Source organism: Sorex araneus, chromosome 4 (genome assembly GCF_027595985.1).
Source record: "Sorex araneus isolate mSorAra2 chromosome 4, mSorAra2.pri, whole genome shotgun sequence".
Lineage (NCBI taxonomy): Eukaryota > Metazoa > Chordata > Mammalia > Eulipotyphla > Soricidae > Sorex > Sorex araneus.
This window is the reverse complement of record NC_073305.1, coordinates 137,397,344-137,415,526: the sequence shown is the minus strand read 5'-3', so window position 1 is coordinate 137,415,526 and position 18,183 is coordinate 137,397,344. Positions and strand designations below refer to the sequence as shown.

Sequence of the window (18,183 nt, the reverse complement as noted above, 5' to 3'; positions counted from 1 at the left end):
CCTGTAGAGGAGGTGGTGCCCACTTGTTCCACCTTCTGTCTTAGCCTCTACTGGGGACTCCAGGTCCTGGGCAGTTTCAGCACCCTACTGCATCCTTTTTGCTGCAGTGTGTTCGTGCTCTCTGTACCTTCTGCTTGCCATATAGTCCCCTCATTTGCCTGGCTACTGAACTCTTGCTTTTCCTGCTCATTACCCACTCCTTCTAGCCACTCCCAACCTTTTTTTTTTTTAATTTTTGGGTCACACCTGGCGATGCACAGGAGTTACTCCTGGCTCTGCACTCAGGAATTACTCCTGGCAGTGCTCGGGGGACCATATGGGATGCTGGGACTCGAACCCGGGTTGGCCACTTGCAAGGCAAATACCCTACCCGCTGTGCTATCGCTCCAGCCCCCCAACCTTACTTCTTTTGTGTCAAAATATTTCATTGTGTCTCTCTTGAGAGCTCTTAATTAGAGTACCTTGAGTCAGAGGAATAAATGTTTAGAATTACTAGAGCAGGGGTAGTAGAAAAAGCAGACCAATGTTTAGTTGGTTTCATGAATGTTTTTAAATGTCTTCAAATTCCCTTGTTGCTAGTGATCAGGGCAGACAGTTCACACTAGTGCTGGAAAATGCTTTCTCTATATATTTGGTCTCCAGCATAAGACAGCGAATTCCTCAAGGCAGTAACTGGTGTCTCCTCAGTACCTAGTGTGAGGCTTGACACGGACCACAAGTCGTTTCTACACTCAAACTCTTCTAAGGAGCACATCCCCGGCAATCCTGACACAGCCCTGCACACCTGCTCTCGCCCCTCACTCTTCTCTAGACCCACTGAACTTGCTCATCCTTGAACAGGCCAGGAGGCTCCCACCAGGCCTTTGCACTGGCTCTCTCACTGGCGGGACCCAGGCCTTCACAACGCTCTTTCCCTCCACCATTCTATTAGGTCTTGCTTCATTTTCTCAGGAAGACCTTTGCTAAGTACCTTTATTAAAAAAAAACAAACACATGTGAGGGAAAGGTGAAGAGGATGGGAGAAATGAGGAGCAGGGTCACTTGCATAGAGTGATGGTATTAGAACTCGGAACAGGGCCGGCTGTGAGGCGTGGTGAGATACGTACAGAGAGACAAGAAACTACTCCAGAAGTTTTGCAGTGTTATTATGAACCAAAGATAAAGCAATAAAATTTGATTTAAACATTTTTAATCCTGCCAACCTTTCATCCCTGCCCCAGCACTCCCTCTCATGATCCCGTTTTATTTTTCTTCCTACCATGCACCATGAAACACACGTTTGGCATATTCAGTATCTGCCCTTTCCCCGACAGAATGTCCACTCCATGGGGTCACTGAAGCTCTACGTAGCCGCCTGCCTTCCCGGGCACCCGGGTTCTGCCTTCTCCTGATCAATCTTTCCCCCGCCAGCCAGACCTGTGGATGGAATGAGAGGATAATGAATTAGATTAAGCCCAGAGACTTGGCATACCTCTTCCAAAGCCACAAGGGAATTTACATCACGCTGCATGACCCCGGTCGTCCCCCTTTCATGTGAGGGTGCTGAAAAGCATGTTGAAATGCAAAGGGCAGGTAGCCTGGGAGACTGATGGAGAATGCTGTGCACATGTGGTTCCTATAATGAGCTACACAGCTTGCACCCGAAGCCAAGAGCCCTGCACAGGCACTCCCCTTCACTTTTTCTTTTTTCCAAATGCAAAAACAACCCAGATCCCTGGGTTGCTCAGCAGGGAAAGCCTGTGAAGGGAAACGCCAGAGAAGTTTGGGAGCCAAGCCTGGGATCTGGACTCCAGGTGCTTCTCTAACTGCCTTTGCTCCTGTCACTCTCCCTCCCACAGGAGCACGTGCCCACCTGGCTGCAAAACACTCACGTCTACAGCTGGCCCAAGAACAAGAAAAACATCCTGCTGCGGCTGCTCCGAGAGGAGGAGTACGTGGCACCTCCCCGGGGCCCTCTGCCCACCCTCCAGGTGGTTCCCTTGTGACCTAGCAGCCCAGGCTCACTGGGGGCCACCATGCCACCTTGGGGGCCTATTCTTACAAGCATCTTCTCCTGGAGGCTAGCTGGCAGCATTCGCTGCTGCTGCTTGTTCTCTGTGCCTCCCCAAGTGGCCTCCAACCCCAGGAAACTGCTCTGCAGAGGACACTTCTTCCTGCACCCGGACACAGCCCGGCTGAGAAACAGGACTTGGCCATTTCGCTTTCTCTCCTGAAAATCCACTGCATGTCCTTCTACTCTGATGCATTTGTCCTGGGCCCTTTGGTGCTTCAGCAAATAGATAAGTGACGTTGCAATAAATGTAAACAACCACAACACTTTCCCCTCACTTCCTATACGAGTTAACCAAATGCTTCTGTGTCCCCAAACTGATTCATGTACAAATAATAAAATGCTGTTTTATAAGCTTTTGTTTCACTTATCTCAAATGAGATAGATATTAATTTATAATATGGGCAGTTGCTTTCAGGGACAGCAATAAAACCTCTTGGATAAATGAAATAAACTAGCTGTGCTGTTTTCAAGGATTAAACACAGATAAACAATCCCTTTTAGCATCGACTTGAAAGTTTTATTCTTGCAATAGAACTTTCTCACAAGACAAATTTGGACAGGTCACAAACATGATCTCAATAGAATCTACGTGGAGTTATCTAAGATAGGTGAAATCTAATTGTGGTGTGAAGGGACTTTATGATTTGACTTGTGGTTTTGAAGATCTGTGTTCTGGTCTTAGTTCTACCACTAATCGGTTGTTTGATCTTAAGTTATTCCACTTTTCTAAAACTCCAGAGATTTATTTATAAAATGACAGAACATCTCTAATGGTCCTAGAATCAATTCTAAATATTCTTTTGAAGAATGGGCTGGAGCGATAGCACAGTGGGTAGGGTGTTTGCCTGGCACACAGGCAACCCGGGTTCGATTCCTTCATCCCTCTCGGAGAGCCTGGCAAGCTACTGAGAGTATCCCACCTGCACGGCAGAGCCCTGCAAGCTACCCGTGGCGTATTCAATATGCCAAAAACAGTAACAAGTCTCATAACGGAGACGTTACTGGTGCCCGCTCAAGCAAATTGATGAACAACAGGACGACAGTGCTACAGTGCTACAGTGCTTTTTCATTATTTTATTTCCCTGGGGATAAAAGTACCTTTTTTTTTTTTTTTTTTTTTTTTTTTGCTTTTTAGGTCACACCTGGCGATGCACAGGAGTTACTCCTGGCTCTGCACTCAGGAATTACTCCTGGTGGTGCTCAGGGGACCATATAGGATGCTGGGAATTGAACCCAGGTAGACCGCGTGCAAGGCAAACGCCCTACCCGCTAAGCTCCAGCCCCAAAGTGCCATTCTCTTAACAAAGATTTTTTTTTAAGGAGCTTCAACAATATCTTCACAATAATCATTTTAGAAATACATTAACATCTTGCTTGTGTGACATCTAAAATACACACATGTGAAATATATATAAAATTTAGATAAACTGTTGAAAAAGGTGGAATATTATGGCCCAAGTTTGTAAACCTATATAAAGACTTGTTATAGGGGGTTGTGGAAGCTCGTATAGCTTATGAGTTATTTGTACTACTCTGTAACAAGTACCTATTAATTCTTAGCATTTGGGACCTGGTAGAACTTTTCAATTATTTGAAATGCCTAGAAACATGCCAAATACTAACTTCAAGTATTTTCCTTTTATTATCTTTTTTGAAGATTACCACATCAGTGCAGATTTAAATAAGTACAGTTTTAAATAAGAAAGACATCGGTATGACCCTAAAATATTTCTAATATCCTAGGGTCTGATAACAGACTATTACCTGGGTCTCTCTGCAGAGAGGAGTCCTGAGTTCCCAAGCACTATTCCTCCAACAGGTAGGAGGGAAGGTCCCTGGGGTTCCACAATAAGTTGCTGGAGTGTTATAGGTGGTAGCACTGGTAGCACGGGTAGCAAACAAACAAAACAAAAAGCACACACATGCAAAATACCTGGCCAAGTGATGAAAGTTTGACCCCTGAAGTCCTATGAAATCTGATGACCATGAATATCACAGGAATTTTAACAGCTATTTGAAGGCCCTGACAGTGAGATTAACATGTGGTTAATTTAGAAGTTATCCTGGTCCTGGTACATTCATTTGCAGTTATTTAGGGGGTGGAAGAAGGATGGAGTGACTCAGTAAAAATAACCTCCAGCCTCACAGCTTTCTTCAGACCTAAATTGGTTTGATAGGAGTGAAGCAAGCAGAATGCCAGGTTAGCGTTTCATATAGTCTTTAATGAATAATTAAAACATTTAAGTGCCATTTTTAATTTCAGCAACTAGTTTCAAATGATCTAGCTGCTTGATTTGATTTATATTATTCAAAGCTATCTCAGTTTGTGGCTACAAACAAGGATTAGACTCGCTGTTTCTCAGCTCAGTGCTCAGAAATAGTAGCGTTGTTGATCCCCTTTTGCTTCTTCCCTACTGTAGTTAATGAATTTCCCTATAAATTACCTAACGGCTGAGTTTTGCAGAGTCACCTCAATGAGGGAAGCAAACTATTCCTTTGAATATTTCAGACCTTGTTTCAGGATGCTTTCTTTGCCAAGAGCGTTTCTCTTTTCTATCTTTATTTTTTTATTTTTTGGTAGTGGGGGATTGTATTGGGCAAGTGTTTGGGAGAACCATATGTGGTGATAGGAATTAAAACCAAGGTCGGCTTTATGCAAGGCCTGTGCCATGACCCCTGTACTATCTCTCCAGCCCTAAGAGCATTTGTCTCGCCCTTGACCACATCACCAACCACTTCATCCACTTTGCCAAATCCCCCAGTGTCACTAGCATCTCAGAAAAATGGATTGCAGAATAATATAAATATTGCGAAATGATCCAGAAAGTTGCTCAAAACACAGGATCTTTCTGTTTCTTAATAAACCAAGAAGAACCAGTGAGACCTATCTCCTAATGGCAAATGAAAAGAGGAGGAAGGTTAAACTGTGGAAAATACCACATAAAAATAAATAAAGTGTGGGGTGGGGGGTGGGAGGGAAGAAATGCCTCTCATCCCAAAGAATAACATCTCAGGATAAATAGCCCTATATAAGCCCAGCAATTTAATAAATGACTACCACAACCATGAAAATCAGAAAAAGAGAGCTGGAAAGAAGAAGGAAGCAAGACGAGAAAAATCAATTCTCAGATCATTTATTTGTGTTGTGAAATCTTTAGTCTGGAAAGAACCTTAGAAATCATGTACTTTTACAGTTTTATATGTGTGCTAAAAAGAAAAAAGTGGGACACAGAAACCTGAGGGGCTCTTCCTTCTAAGTTCAGTCTTGGGCCTGAACCTTTTATTCAGGTCTCCAGTCTGCAGACTGGAACCTAGAAAGCTTTCTAGGTGAATTGAATAAATGACCCAGCCTCTCCCTGAGGTAAACCGAGTCTCCGGAACATAGGAGGCCTGAGGGAAGCCAACCCTCTGTCCTCTGGTGGCTGGATCATGTTGCAACTTTTTCTGTGGGGAATTCTTTGGGGAATTAATTATTACAGTAATTATCGGGAGTGCTACTTTTCTTCAAGTAGTTGGGCATATTTATCTTCTACAGCTATTATACAAAACTTAGGTGTGATTTTAAAAGGTCTTGGTGTTTTCCTGAAATTGACAGACAAAACCTGCTCTCAGTCAGATCAATTTTCTTTTACTTTTATCTGGTCAAACCCCCAAAACAGCAATGAAACAGGTTTGTTTGTTTGTTTTTTAATACTGTGCTATTCAGTGTCCTCTCACTCTTACTCTACAAGAATGGCGTGTGTTTGAATCATCAGAATCATCAGATGCCCAGTGATAGTACAGTGGGTAGGGCACTTGCCTTGTACGTGACAGACCAGGTTTGATCCTTGGCATCCCATACATAAGGTCCTCCAGGAGTAATTCCTAAGTACAGAGCCAGGAATAACCCCTGAGCACCAATAGGTGTGGCCTCAAAACAACAGCAACAACAACCAAAGAATCCTCACATTCCCTTTTAGGTGGTCCAGTGAGAAACAAATGGGATCAGGGAATCCTCCCTGGGGTGAGAGGGACCACAGGGAAAGTGCAAAAGACACCCCTACACCAAGGCGGAGTCCAGCCACTACAGTTGTGTTCTGTTTGGGGAGGTTTGGGGCCCAGGCGGGATGACAGCTCCCTGGTATGTTCCATCACCTATCAGAGAAGCTTGCAGAGAGGAAACCAGGCACTTGGTGAGGAGGTGGGTGGTGTTTGCAGACCTGGTCAGTGGGTGAGCCCCCTTCTCATGGCCAAACACTTACTCCCAAATCTTTAGCCTCAAGTCAAGCAGAAAAGAGCTGAGAGGAGGAAGACAGCCTTCAGTTCTCTATTTAACATTTTTGCTCTTTTTTTTTTTTCAAGTGGTGAGGAGGGTGGCGGGGAAGGCTGAACCATACCTACCAGTGCTCAGGGGCTACTCCTGGCTCTGAGCTCAGGGGTCACTCCAGGCAGTGCTCAGTGGGCCATATAGCGTCTAGGTCACAACCACCCAGGGCTTACATAAGTGATATCTGGGGGTCTTCGCTCAACAGTGCAAATCAGGGATTCCGATAAATCTCAGCCAAGTGACCAGGCTCTGGGCCTGCCTGCTGTTTTCCAGAAATGCTTGTAGGGAAGGAGTCATTGCGGCTGCAGATCTCCTGGACATGTGAGTGCCCCTCGCAAGACACGGGTTTCTTGTCCCTTGCCTGACCTCCCTTTGCTCCCTTCTCTAGTTGGGCGCGGACACAGGCAGCAGCTGGGGAGAGCGGGCAGGGAGGGGGCTCGCGCGAGGACTTTGCCTGATGGATCCCATTAGGCTTAGTGTGCAAAGCAAGTGGAGATGAAGTAGCTGCTCTGGTATTCGGCCAAAACTGCGGTGCTATTTTTAGCCTCTCCCTCGTGCTTCTCTGCCTGCACTGTAGGCCAGGGCCACCTGGATCAGCAGCAAAACACGGAACTGAGGCACTCGGTTGTGAAACTAGACCGAAGGAGGCCACAGATGCGGGGCTTGTTGGCCGATGAAAAGGAAGGAGACATGGAATGTTAATGAGCGGGCTTGGTGTTCGAGGAGTTCAAAGGAGAAGGCGGACTCGGGCCTGTGCCCAGCACATGCGAACCGTTGATACAGGGAAGGAGAAATCAATTACGCTGTCGCTGGCTTCTATGCCATTGTGTGGAGTGGTTAGAAAAGGTAGGACAAGGACCAGAGCTCAAAAGGAAGCACAGCCACATGGCCTTGAAGTCTAACGAGTTTGCCATGGCAACTGCTGGAAATGAGCCTCCCGGCACCGAGCAGGTGTGTTATCTTCCAGAATAAACAGACTTCTCACACTCCCTGGTTTTTATCATAAAAACCTGTGTTTGGATTACTTTCCCTCCTCTTTGTTACCGGGAGAAGTTGGCTGTTGTACAATGAGCCCAGGGCTGCAGTGAGGGAAATGTAATCAGCATTATCAAAAGGGCTGCTTTGGAGAAGCCTGGCTCCAGGCCTGGTCCCTGCCCCTGCAACTCCCCCGCTCCAAGTTGGGCACAGGTCCCTGCCTGACCTTTGACACCTACCAGGTGAGTCTCGAGGATTTTCTGGAAGAGACCTGCTCGCCCAAGGCGGGTGGTCAGAAGCCCTGCTCTCCCAGGGGGAGGAGAGGCTTAGGTGAGGCTGGAGCCTGGCTGCTCGCGCCCTGTGCCGTCTGGGCTGCAGGCCAAGGGTTTTTTGAGTTCAGGGATTAACTGATTCCATCTTCCAATCTGTTGTTATCTCCAAAGTTCAGTTACTCAGAAACTTGCAGAGAGCTGCAATTTCCCTAAGCTTTTAAATTCCTCTCAAATGGGTTCTGAGGTGATGGATTCTCATGTCCCCAGTAGACACGAATGGTGGAGGTTTTATAAAATCCTCTCAAATCGGAAAGAAAGGTTGGCTGGTCTGCTGTGACACTCAAAAATAACAATCAAGTTGGTTTGTCCTAGTTTTCATAGTTCTGTGTAGCTGAAAGAAAACTTCTTTCACGCTGGCTTCAGCTTGCTTTACTTGTTGGTTTTTGTTTGGGGGGCTACTTCCAGGGCAGAGTTTGGGGGCTGCTATTTATTCCTGGCAGCGCCCAAGGGATCGGGGAGTGCCAGGGATTGACACCAGGGCTGCGGTCTAGCCCTTTAAGCTGTCTCCTCAGCTTCCTCAAACTGACTTTCAAAACAAGACACTTTTCCACAACAGGTCCCTAGAATGCACCACATTTTGGGGGTAGATTTTGGCATCACATCCAGCTGTGCTCAGGGAACCATATAGAGAATGATATAGGGATAGAACTAGAGTCAGTCACGCACAAGGCATGAACCTAAAACCTCTGAACTCTCTCTCCAGCCCTCACACATGACTTATAGTGAGGTGGCAGCAAGGTCGGCTGAGAGGCAGAGACCTTTATGGACAGAGCCAGCCAGCTTCATGCTGAGTGGTTGCTGTTCACCAGGGCCTCTGTTGCTCTGCTCTCCTCTTTCTTTCCTGAGATGTCCAGAACCTACTGCTCGGCTTCTCTCTTCTGGTCATATCCTCCCACCCCTCACAACATCACCATATCTTTGACTCTAATAAGAATCTGAGGGCTAAGGCCCAGCAGATGGCTCAGACACTAAAATCGCCTGCCTTGCATACATCCAACCTGGGTTTGATCCCCGACAATCCATATGGTCCTCTGAAGAATGCCAGGAGTAACCCTGGGTCATCACCAGGAATGACCCAAAACCCAAAGATAAATAAAGCGTGTTAATGATATCCAATATTAGAAGAGGGAATATAAGAAGTAGGAAAACATAACCCAGGCACATCTGCATACTGGCATCACCCACATCTTAACGTGGGCTGTATATTTCCTTTCTTGGCGGCACACCTTCAGCTCTCACCCCTCTTGAGAAGTCCACATTGTCTCTTTAATATGTCTCAGTCTCTGTCTCCCCCTCCCCATACAGCCTTAATAAAACTACTTTAACAAGAACAACATACCACAGAGCATGCAGATATAAGTAATCAATGACAGTGCAGTCCCCAGCCCCCACGAAAGAGGCCCCCAGGTCCAGCGCCTTGGGACAGTCAGGCAACAATACCTCGGGGAAATGGGAGGAGCAGAATGTGCTTTTCACACAGCATCTTCCACCTGGGAAGAGGCTGGACTGGCTGATGCTGGGACCAGCAGAGAGACAGCAAATGGATTTTTGCGCTCTGTTAAGGGAGGAGGGGTGGTTGAAGTTGACCCTGTCCGCTAAATTTACCAATAATGGAATGACGAAGCCAAAAATGAGGTAATTAAGCTGAAATGGGCAAAGAAACGCTCTCCATAAACGAAATTGGCATTATCCAATTTTCCTCCAACAAATCTGCAGCAGAGAACTCTGACCACACGAAGTCTGTGATGTGACTTAACACGCTTCTTGGCTTCATAATCAGAGCAGCCTGGGTCAGACTCCCACTTCGGATCCTCACAAACGGTGTGACTTTAGACAAGTTGGTCTTTCTCTGAGTCTCAGTTCTAAAATGACTTCCAGGAAGGCAAGTTAGGGTAAAGTCAGGTGACTGGTATAAAGCTTCTCAAACATTGCCTGGCGTATGGCAAATACATAAGTATTCTAGGGCTGAAGAGATAGTATAGCGGGGAGGTCATTTTGCTTGCCAGGCTGGAGCAATAGCACAGCGGTTGGGCATATGCCTTTCACGTGGCCGACCTGAGTTCGATTCCCTCGCCCCTCTTGGAGAGCCCAGCAAGCTACCGAGAGTATCGAGCCCGCGTGACAGAGCCTGGCAAGCTACCCGTGCGTATTGGATATGCCAAAAACAGTAACAATAAGTCTCTCAATGAGAGACATTACTGGTGTCCGCTCGAACAAATTGATGAGCAGCGGGATGACAGTGTGATAAAGTGTGACCAACCAGGTTCGATCCGTAGTGTCCCCCAAGACCATGCATATGGTCCCCCAAGCCTGCCTGAGCACCACTGGGTGTGGATCAACAATTCTTAAAAACACACAAATCCTTTCTTGCCCTTTTACTCCCTACCACATCAGTAATAATCACTTATGGAAATTTCCGAACTGTCAAACAGGAAATGCTAACAACGTCAAAAAGTATCCAGGGCCTAGAAGAAAAGCACAAGGGCTTATATCTCCTGCCTTGCAAGCATATGGTCAGGGGTTCAAATTCCTGGAGTCCCACATGCACTGAGCATGATCCTGACAGTTCTGATGTTTAATCCTCTCTGCTTTAGTGTCTGTGGTGCCTAGTGTCACAAGGGATCTTCAGTTGTACTGTAGCCGGGTGTGTATAAGCACCTCTAAAGGGGAAAGACCCCTGGTAGTTGCACAGCTATTACAGATGTTCCAGTGTGCCATGGCCAGGAGCTATCTCTGATCAGCATGTGTGTAGCACCACAGCCTCTGACACAGCCGTCGCTGTGTGTGAGCTCCAGGGAACATGTGTGCAAACACCACAAATAAGGGAACGCAAACCTCTCATGAGCATTGTGGCCAAGTGTGTGAGCACTGTGCCATGATCTGGGTAAGCAGTATAGCTCGAAAGTTGTGCGTGCCACATTCAAAAGAACAAAAGCAACCAGTGCTGGCATGGAAGAAGGGAAAAAGGGACGCTCCTTCACTGTTGGTGGGAATGCCAACGGGTCCAGCCTTTCTGGAAAACAATATGGACAGTCCTTCAAAAACAAGAAATTGAGCTTCTATATGACCCCGCAATACCACTTCTGGGAATATATCCCGAGGATGCAAAAAAGCATAGCAGAAATGACATCTGTATCTATATATTCATTGCAGCACTGTTCACAATAGCCAAAATATGGAAACAACTCAAGTGCCCTAAAACAGATGACTGCTTAAAGAAACTTTGGTACATCTACACAATGGAATACTATGCAGCTGTTAGGAGAGATGAAGTCATGAAATTTGCTTATAAATGGATAAAGATGGAGAGTATCATGCTAAGTGAAATGAATCAGAAAGAGAGGGACAGACATAGAAGGACTGCACTCATTTGTGGGGTATAAAATAACATCACATGAGGCTGACACCCAAGGTCAGTAGATACAAGGGCCAGCAGGATTGCCCCATAGCTGGAAGACTGCTTCATGAGAGGAGGGGAGAAGACAGATGGAATAGAGAAGGCATCACTAAGAAAATGATGGCTGGAGGAATCAGTTGGGATGGGAGATGCATGCCGAAAGTAGATAATGGACCAAACATGATGACCTCTCAGTGTTTGTGTTGCAAGCCATAATGCCCAAAAGTAGAGAGAGAGTATGGGGACTATTGTCTGCCATGGAGGCAGGGGGAGGGTGGGAAAGGTGGGTATACCCGCGATATTGGTGGTGGGGAATGTGCACTGGTGGAGGATGGGTATCTGATCATTGTGAGATTGTAACCCAAACATAAAAGCTTGTAACTATCTTATGGTTATTCAATAAAGTTTAAAACTTTAAAAAAAAAAGAAAGTTGTGAGTGCCACAGTTGGGCATGTGCATGATCCCTGGTCATTGCAACAGCAGCAACAACAATGACAACAAAGATGGAGGTGGTGATAGAGCCAGGGGAGGAAATTTATCCAAGCGGGATGTTGTTGGGCCATCAGCACATACTCAGGGCTCATTCTTGGCTCTCTGTTCAGGGATCACTCCTGGCAGGGCTTGGGGAACTTATGGGGCTCAGGGTGATAAAATGGGGCAGATGTGTGCATAGCAAATTTCTTAATCCCCATACTATCTCTCTGGGAGTAAAAGGGCAGGAATTTAAAATAAATAAAACTCATATGAAGGTCAATATATGCCCCTGTAAGTATAAAAACTTGACCCAGGATTTTCCGGAGATTATCAGCACAGTTTGTTCTCTTTCCATTTGTTTATTTGGATACCACACCCAGTGGTGCTCAGGGGCTACTCCCATATCAGTGCTCGGGGAGCCATGCAGTTCTGGGGACAGAACCAAGACCCTCTGCATGCAAAGCATGTGCTCAATGCATTGAGCTCTCTCTCGGGCCCACGGCTTGTTTTCTTAATGAGACCTGACAGAGGCCTTGGAAGATTTAAGGATAGTCAGGGCATCTGGAGACAGCCTTCTTTCCTCTCTCATCTGGTGAAGGTGCAAGACTTCCAGCGGTACTGGCTAGAATGATTAAAGGCAGAACACATCAAACTTCGCAACAATGGTTGGCTTTAAAGGAAACTAACTTTAGAGAATCACAATGGGGTCACCAAAATAGAAGAATGGATTTGAAAAGTATTTTGAAAAGTAATTTGAAAGGCAGTATTGTATTCCTATTATCCCTATTATTAAAAAGGAAAAACCTGAATTCAGACTGGGAAAACTGCTAAACTCTCCGCTTGCTTTGCTTTTCACGCAGTGAAGTCCCACTGTCGCCTCCAGCAGTGCCCACTCTGAACTGTGTGGCCGGGGAGGAAAGATGGAGGCAGGTGGGGCTTAGCTAAGCAAATGGAAAACTGAGAGTTACGAATGCTCCGTGAGTCTCAAAACTCTTCTTTTAACAAGAAAAATAGTTTTTCTGAAACTTCTTTGTTGACAAATCACTTTTATTCAAAGGTTCCTGTAGTAGATATTTAGGTATTAGCACATTAAAAAGCATAAGTACGCAAAATGAAAACTTGTAGAGGTCTGTTGCATAGCAATATAAAGATACTTGACACTTCCAGTTGTATACTGAAAAATAGTTAAGACAAGGGACTGGGGAGATGGCTCAAAGGATTGAAGCACAGGCTTTGCATGCAAAAGCCCTGGGTTCAATCCCTGGTCCCCTGAGCACCATCAAAAGGAAAAAGAAAAATAGTTAAGTTGACATATTTTATGTTATGTCTCTGTGTTTTAAATCCCCTACCCACTCCTTTTTGCTACTATTATTGCAATGACAGGGGGTTGTCAATATAGTAATGGTTTTAGCTCCAGGGAGGTCACACTTTTTCTTGGGGAGGGTCTTCCAAGCCCTCAAGGATCTGGGTGCCTCCCCTGGTGGTACTCAGTCTTCCAGGATGGCAGTCAAGGGCTAGACCTCTAGGATGCAATGCTGCTGGGGTCGTGAGGCTGTGGGGGCCTCCAAGGCCGCTCTCAAAAGCCATGTGGTGCTGAGATGAAACGTGGGCTCTCAAAAGCCATGTGGTGCTGAGATGAAACGTGGGCCAGGTACATTACAGGAGCCCCAACCCCTATCCTATTTTCCTGGCCCCTACAGTTTTCAATTGAGGTGCTTTCACACACCTGGCTATGGTGAGCCGCACTAGGGATTATACACTCCACTAAGGCGGCACCAGGAGAGTCCCAAATGACAGAACTGCTGGCACCCCCCTTTGCATATGTAGGAGGATCAGGAATTGAGCTCTTGGTTTCACACTTATATGGTAGGTGCTTTAGCCACTGCGCCATCCCTAGCCCTGCTGTATGTATTTTCACCACAATTTTAAGGCTACAATAAGAAATCAAATTTACATAGTAGATACAAGAAAATCACCAAATAAATTCAAATAAAAACATTAATCTAGTGTGACAGTGGTAACATTTTGTTGAAGATAAGTAGCCAAAATTGAATTTAATTAAAATATATATGCAATTATGAAAACATAAGATGTTTTTACGCATTTTACATTTCCATTGTTGACTTAATTACTTGATTTTGAGTATGATGGACAATCATTCAACTTTCAATCATTATAATTATCATCATTTTTTCCTCCCATTAGGTTACTCATTTGAAATCATCACTTGATTATTTTAATTGGTGCAACTGATTTAAAAATGGTGATCTCCAAAATATAATATTGCTACTTTTTAAGGCTTCTAATAAAATATTCTTCATGGGGAGGGGGTAGAGGGAGACACAGGGCATTTTCTTTACACACAGCTTGCCTAGATATAACCCCTGACACCCATATGATCCCCCGAGCCTCACTAGGAGTGATCCCTAAGTACCTCTGGGTGTGACCCAACCACTCCCCCACAAAAAATCTTCATAAAGAATATTTGCAAGTTGGTCTGTGATATAAACACAGAATCAATCAAAGTAACTGCCTTTGCCTGGCTGCTTTTGTATTCAGCTTCTGCTGCTGTGTGACCTGTAATGACTCAATTTTCTTGCCATTTCCCTCTATTTGAACTACTGTAAGACTTCACTCTCGCGGGTGCCAGGATTCATTTGGCCTTCACTTTGCATGAATGCATCCTTTGTGGATTAGGTGAGTGTGGTTCTTTTCTCATTAGCCTGTGACAAAGTAGCATAGCAATTTTTATGAAAATGGAAAATCAAAGTTAATTTATTGAAAAATTAAGAAACGAAGCTTAATTGCACCTTATCAAGGAAAAAGAACAATTTTAGTTTTATAGTGGATCATGCAGTATAATTTTTATTAAACAGAAAGCACTTTTGTTTTGATGCCAGGAATGCCAATATAATGATTGCCCACGTAGTAAAGTTAAATATTATCTCAGGACTATTTGGTGCCAACACCACTTTAAATATAAAATAAAAATATGTAATTATAAAATGCACATCCCAGATAAGTCAGATAGCTTTATGTTTTTATTTTAGACATTTTCCCAATTATTGTTGATATGAAAACATGCTATTACTGATAGATCATCAATAATATATGCAAAAACTCCTCTACTTGGTGGGGAAATTGGTATTACTGACATTACATAAGTAGATAATAGTTTTTTGTTTGTTAATGGGCCACTCTGGTGGTTCTGCAAGGTTACTCCTGGTTCGGTGTTTGGGGGTAGCTCTTGTGGTGTGAGGGACGAGACCTGGGATTCCTGTATGCAAAGCATAATGTCAGCCCACTGAGGTATCTCTCCAACCCCGAAAATCTTTAAAGACTTTGAGCACTAGGAAAGTGGATATGGGGTGCAGTGTCAGGCCCCTGCAGGACAACAGGAAGGGGATGTTGTAGCTCCAAGTCAGATTCAAAGTAGGCAAAAGGATAATGTAGTGCAGGTTGTGGGGTCCCCGTGGACTGAGGATGGAAGGCAGCCTTGGAGGGCTGGGGGTCAGTGCCCACGTGGATGAGGGGAATGTTCTCTAGCACATGGTGTGTTCCATGTCCCTGCTAAGAGGATATAGGACTTCATAGTCCAATGGGACAAGGAGAAGCCTGTCTACGTAGGAAGTCCAGCAATGCTGTTATAGCCAAAACAAGTTTGCTCTCTAATAAATCATAGTAAGCAATGTCAACTCTCTCATATTCCTGAAAAAATGTCATTTAATTGTGAAAAATCACCAAACTCACATGGAAGGGCATTTTGCAAATTAACAGTCCCTACAGTCTTTAAAATATGATGAAGATGAAAGTCTAGCAAAGATGGAGGAACTGTTCTAGTTTGAGGGAGACTAAGGTCACAGGAGGAATAATCACAAATGTGGATCTGAACTGGACTGTTTTCCTATCAAACATATGGTTGGGTCATGATGAAACAATGGATTTTGAGGTTGAGCCATCAATGTGTCAGTGCTGATTGTGCTATTTGTTCTGGAGTTACATAGGAGACTGTCTTGGAGCAAATGCATGCTAAGATCTTTGGGAGCTAATCAGAAGTTAAATTCACATTTTTTTTTCCTGAGGTAGTGGGGGTGGGTGTTTAGGGTCACATCTGAGTATGTTCAGGGCTTCCTCCTGGCTCTGCACTCAAGAATCTCTTCTGGTGGTACTCAGGAGACCATACAGGGTACTGGGATCAAACCCAGGTTTAGGGAGGGATAAGGGAAGAAAAAGAAAAGGCAGAGAAAAGAGGATAAAAATGAATGCATATTGTATGACCTACTATGCAGAAATATCTTACAAAATAGTACAACTTCCCATAATGAACACTTATTATTGTGTGCCAGATCTCTTTGAAACTGAACATCAACCTTTTGAACCTCAACCAATCTGGGCTCAGAAAAGCAAAGTCACTTTCCCAGCTTATTGACTAACTTGTACAGAAAGATTGAGGGTAAGGTCTGAAATGTTAAGGAGTTTCTGAACAGTGGCACTATGAATGAATTTTAGTTCTTTCCTCTTACAGTTTTCAATATTTTAGGAATATTCATGATAGCGTATTGACTTTGTAATTAGTAAAGAAAAAGTGGAAGCCATCATTTTAAAAGTAAGTCATTTGTTGTGGAATAATGCTGTCAAATTATGCTAATTACTCAAAACTATATTCAATGATCCAAACTATTAACAGTGATGTTCTTTCCTAGTATTGATCTCATTGACGATTTTTATTTAAATATAATTGTATCTCTACAAGTTGTTCTTTCTATTATTAATCAGAATAACAAATATTGAGTATCTATAACTTTTTTTTACTTTTTTTTTAAATGCCCCTTCCCTTCTCTCTCCATCCTCATCATCATTTAAATAGCTCCTTCTTTATCCTTTAGGATCTCGCCTAAGGATCTTTCCTGAACATCTATGGTAAATTCAAACTAGTTACTAGATGCTGTCTCTGCTACTTTGCTTGATTTTTCATAGAAATTTGTCAGCTTTTGAAGCTGGAGTGGTACAGCACTTGCCTTGCACACAGCAGATCTAGGTTCAATCCCTAACACCTCGACCTTGCCAGAAATAATCCCTTAGCATAGAGCCAGGAGTAAGCCATGAGCACTACCAGGTGTGGCTCAAAAACCAAAAAGTAAATAAAATTGTCATCAGCTGGGACAGTTTTGCCCACAAAGTGGTGCCCAGTTTCCCCCAAACACATGGCATGATTATATTTCCTCACCTGTGCAGTTGGGTGCAGCCATGTATCTTAATTTGTTTAGCAAAACATAAATAGAAGTGCCATGTGTCATTTGCAGGTGTAAGTGCCTGTGTACAGGGGCCAGGGAAATGGTTCAAAGGACTGGAGCATATGGTTTGTATATAGGAGCTCCAGGTTTCAAACCTCAGCATCAGCTGGTCTTCCAGCACTGCCAGGAGGGATCCCTGAGCATAGAGCCAGGAGTAATTCCCAAGTCGGTGTACAATTCACCCCACTCTTTTCATTCTCACCCACAAAGATGAGATGCACCAGAAGTTCTCCAGCAGCCTGAGCCTCAGAGCCTCAGAACAGGGCAGAGTCCAGCAGGCCTGCAACAAACCTCCAGTCTAAGTGAGAAATAAACTATTGTTTCAAGTCCCTGTTATTTGGGGCTATTAAGTGCCACAACATCACCTCAGCTGTCCTAACAGACATTATATATTTGTTTGCTATCACCCAATGCCCCCCAACCCCCACTATATAATACGGCCTCTGTGATGGCAAGAATTTGTCATCACGCTGTTTCCAGGGATCAGTACCTGGCATATGGTGGTTATTCAATAAGTAATTGTTGACAGAGTGAATGATCATCCTAACTGAAATAGCTAATGATGGCAGGTGAATGTAATCCTGGACTCATCTACCACACATGCATTCTGCCTGATCTGAATGTGAGCAAAAATGGCTCCTGACTGAAGATGAGAAGCTTGGTTGCTTATCATACCAGACACAGCCTGAATTCACAATTTGCCTATGGGTACACAGCAAGTCATGAAAGTGCATGAAGTTGCTCAAGTTACCACCCAAATGGAGGTCTGACACAGTGCTGAGGGGATGTGATGACAACCGTCAATAAGAACACATTAGCAGTGTTTGTATGGGGGATGATTGCTGATGTGCTCCCCATTCCCGTGTGGACATTAGCATTTGCAGTGAACTGAATGTAAGAGGCTTGGGATTTTTTATCTCGCATGATCACAAATGGGGAGATGAGCCCTTCTCCGGACTTCAGCAAGAGCCGTGTGTGTTTTTGTGAGCTGCTTTCTTTTCACATGCTTCCTCCCGGTATGCCTGAATTTGGATGGGGATAATGCATTTCCTGTATCATGTGGCACAGTACAAGGAAACTCATTGTATCCCCTCAGAGGAAGAGTACATCTGTAAGTAGTTTTTAAGCGTGTACTGAAGGATCTTGTTAGAGTGACTTATTCTCCCAGTTCCATTTGGTTGATGAAGTGGATCACGTGACAGATGTGCATAATGAACTGCTTCAGTGGCTGCCAGTGGGAAGCTCTGCCTATAAAATGTGAAATCTCCTGGCCTCATTGAGGGCAGAGCCAGCAGATCGCATAAGGGAGGGTTGCCTCATTCCGCACTGTCATTTCTTACTGCTGCATACA

General features: G+C 44.5%; 1 protein-coding gene across 2 annotated transcripts in view; it reads left to right on the top strand.

Moving 5' to 3' along the window:
* Positions 1–2,511, top strand: part of TRAF3IP2 (TRAF3 interacting protein 2) — a 53,470-nt gene extending 50,959 nt beyond the window's left edge. For both annotated transcript variants that reach the window (XM_004605724.2, XM_055135217.1), the window contains one exon: positions 1,839–2,511. In XM_004605724.2, coding sequence (XP_004605781.2) covers positions 1,839–1,985 — 147 coding nt within the window. In that variant the 3' untranslated portion in view covers positions 1,986–2,511. The remainder of the gene's footprint in view (positions 1–1,838) is intronic.
* The last annotated feature ends 15,672 nt before the right edge of the window (positions 2,512–18,183 follow it).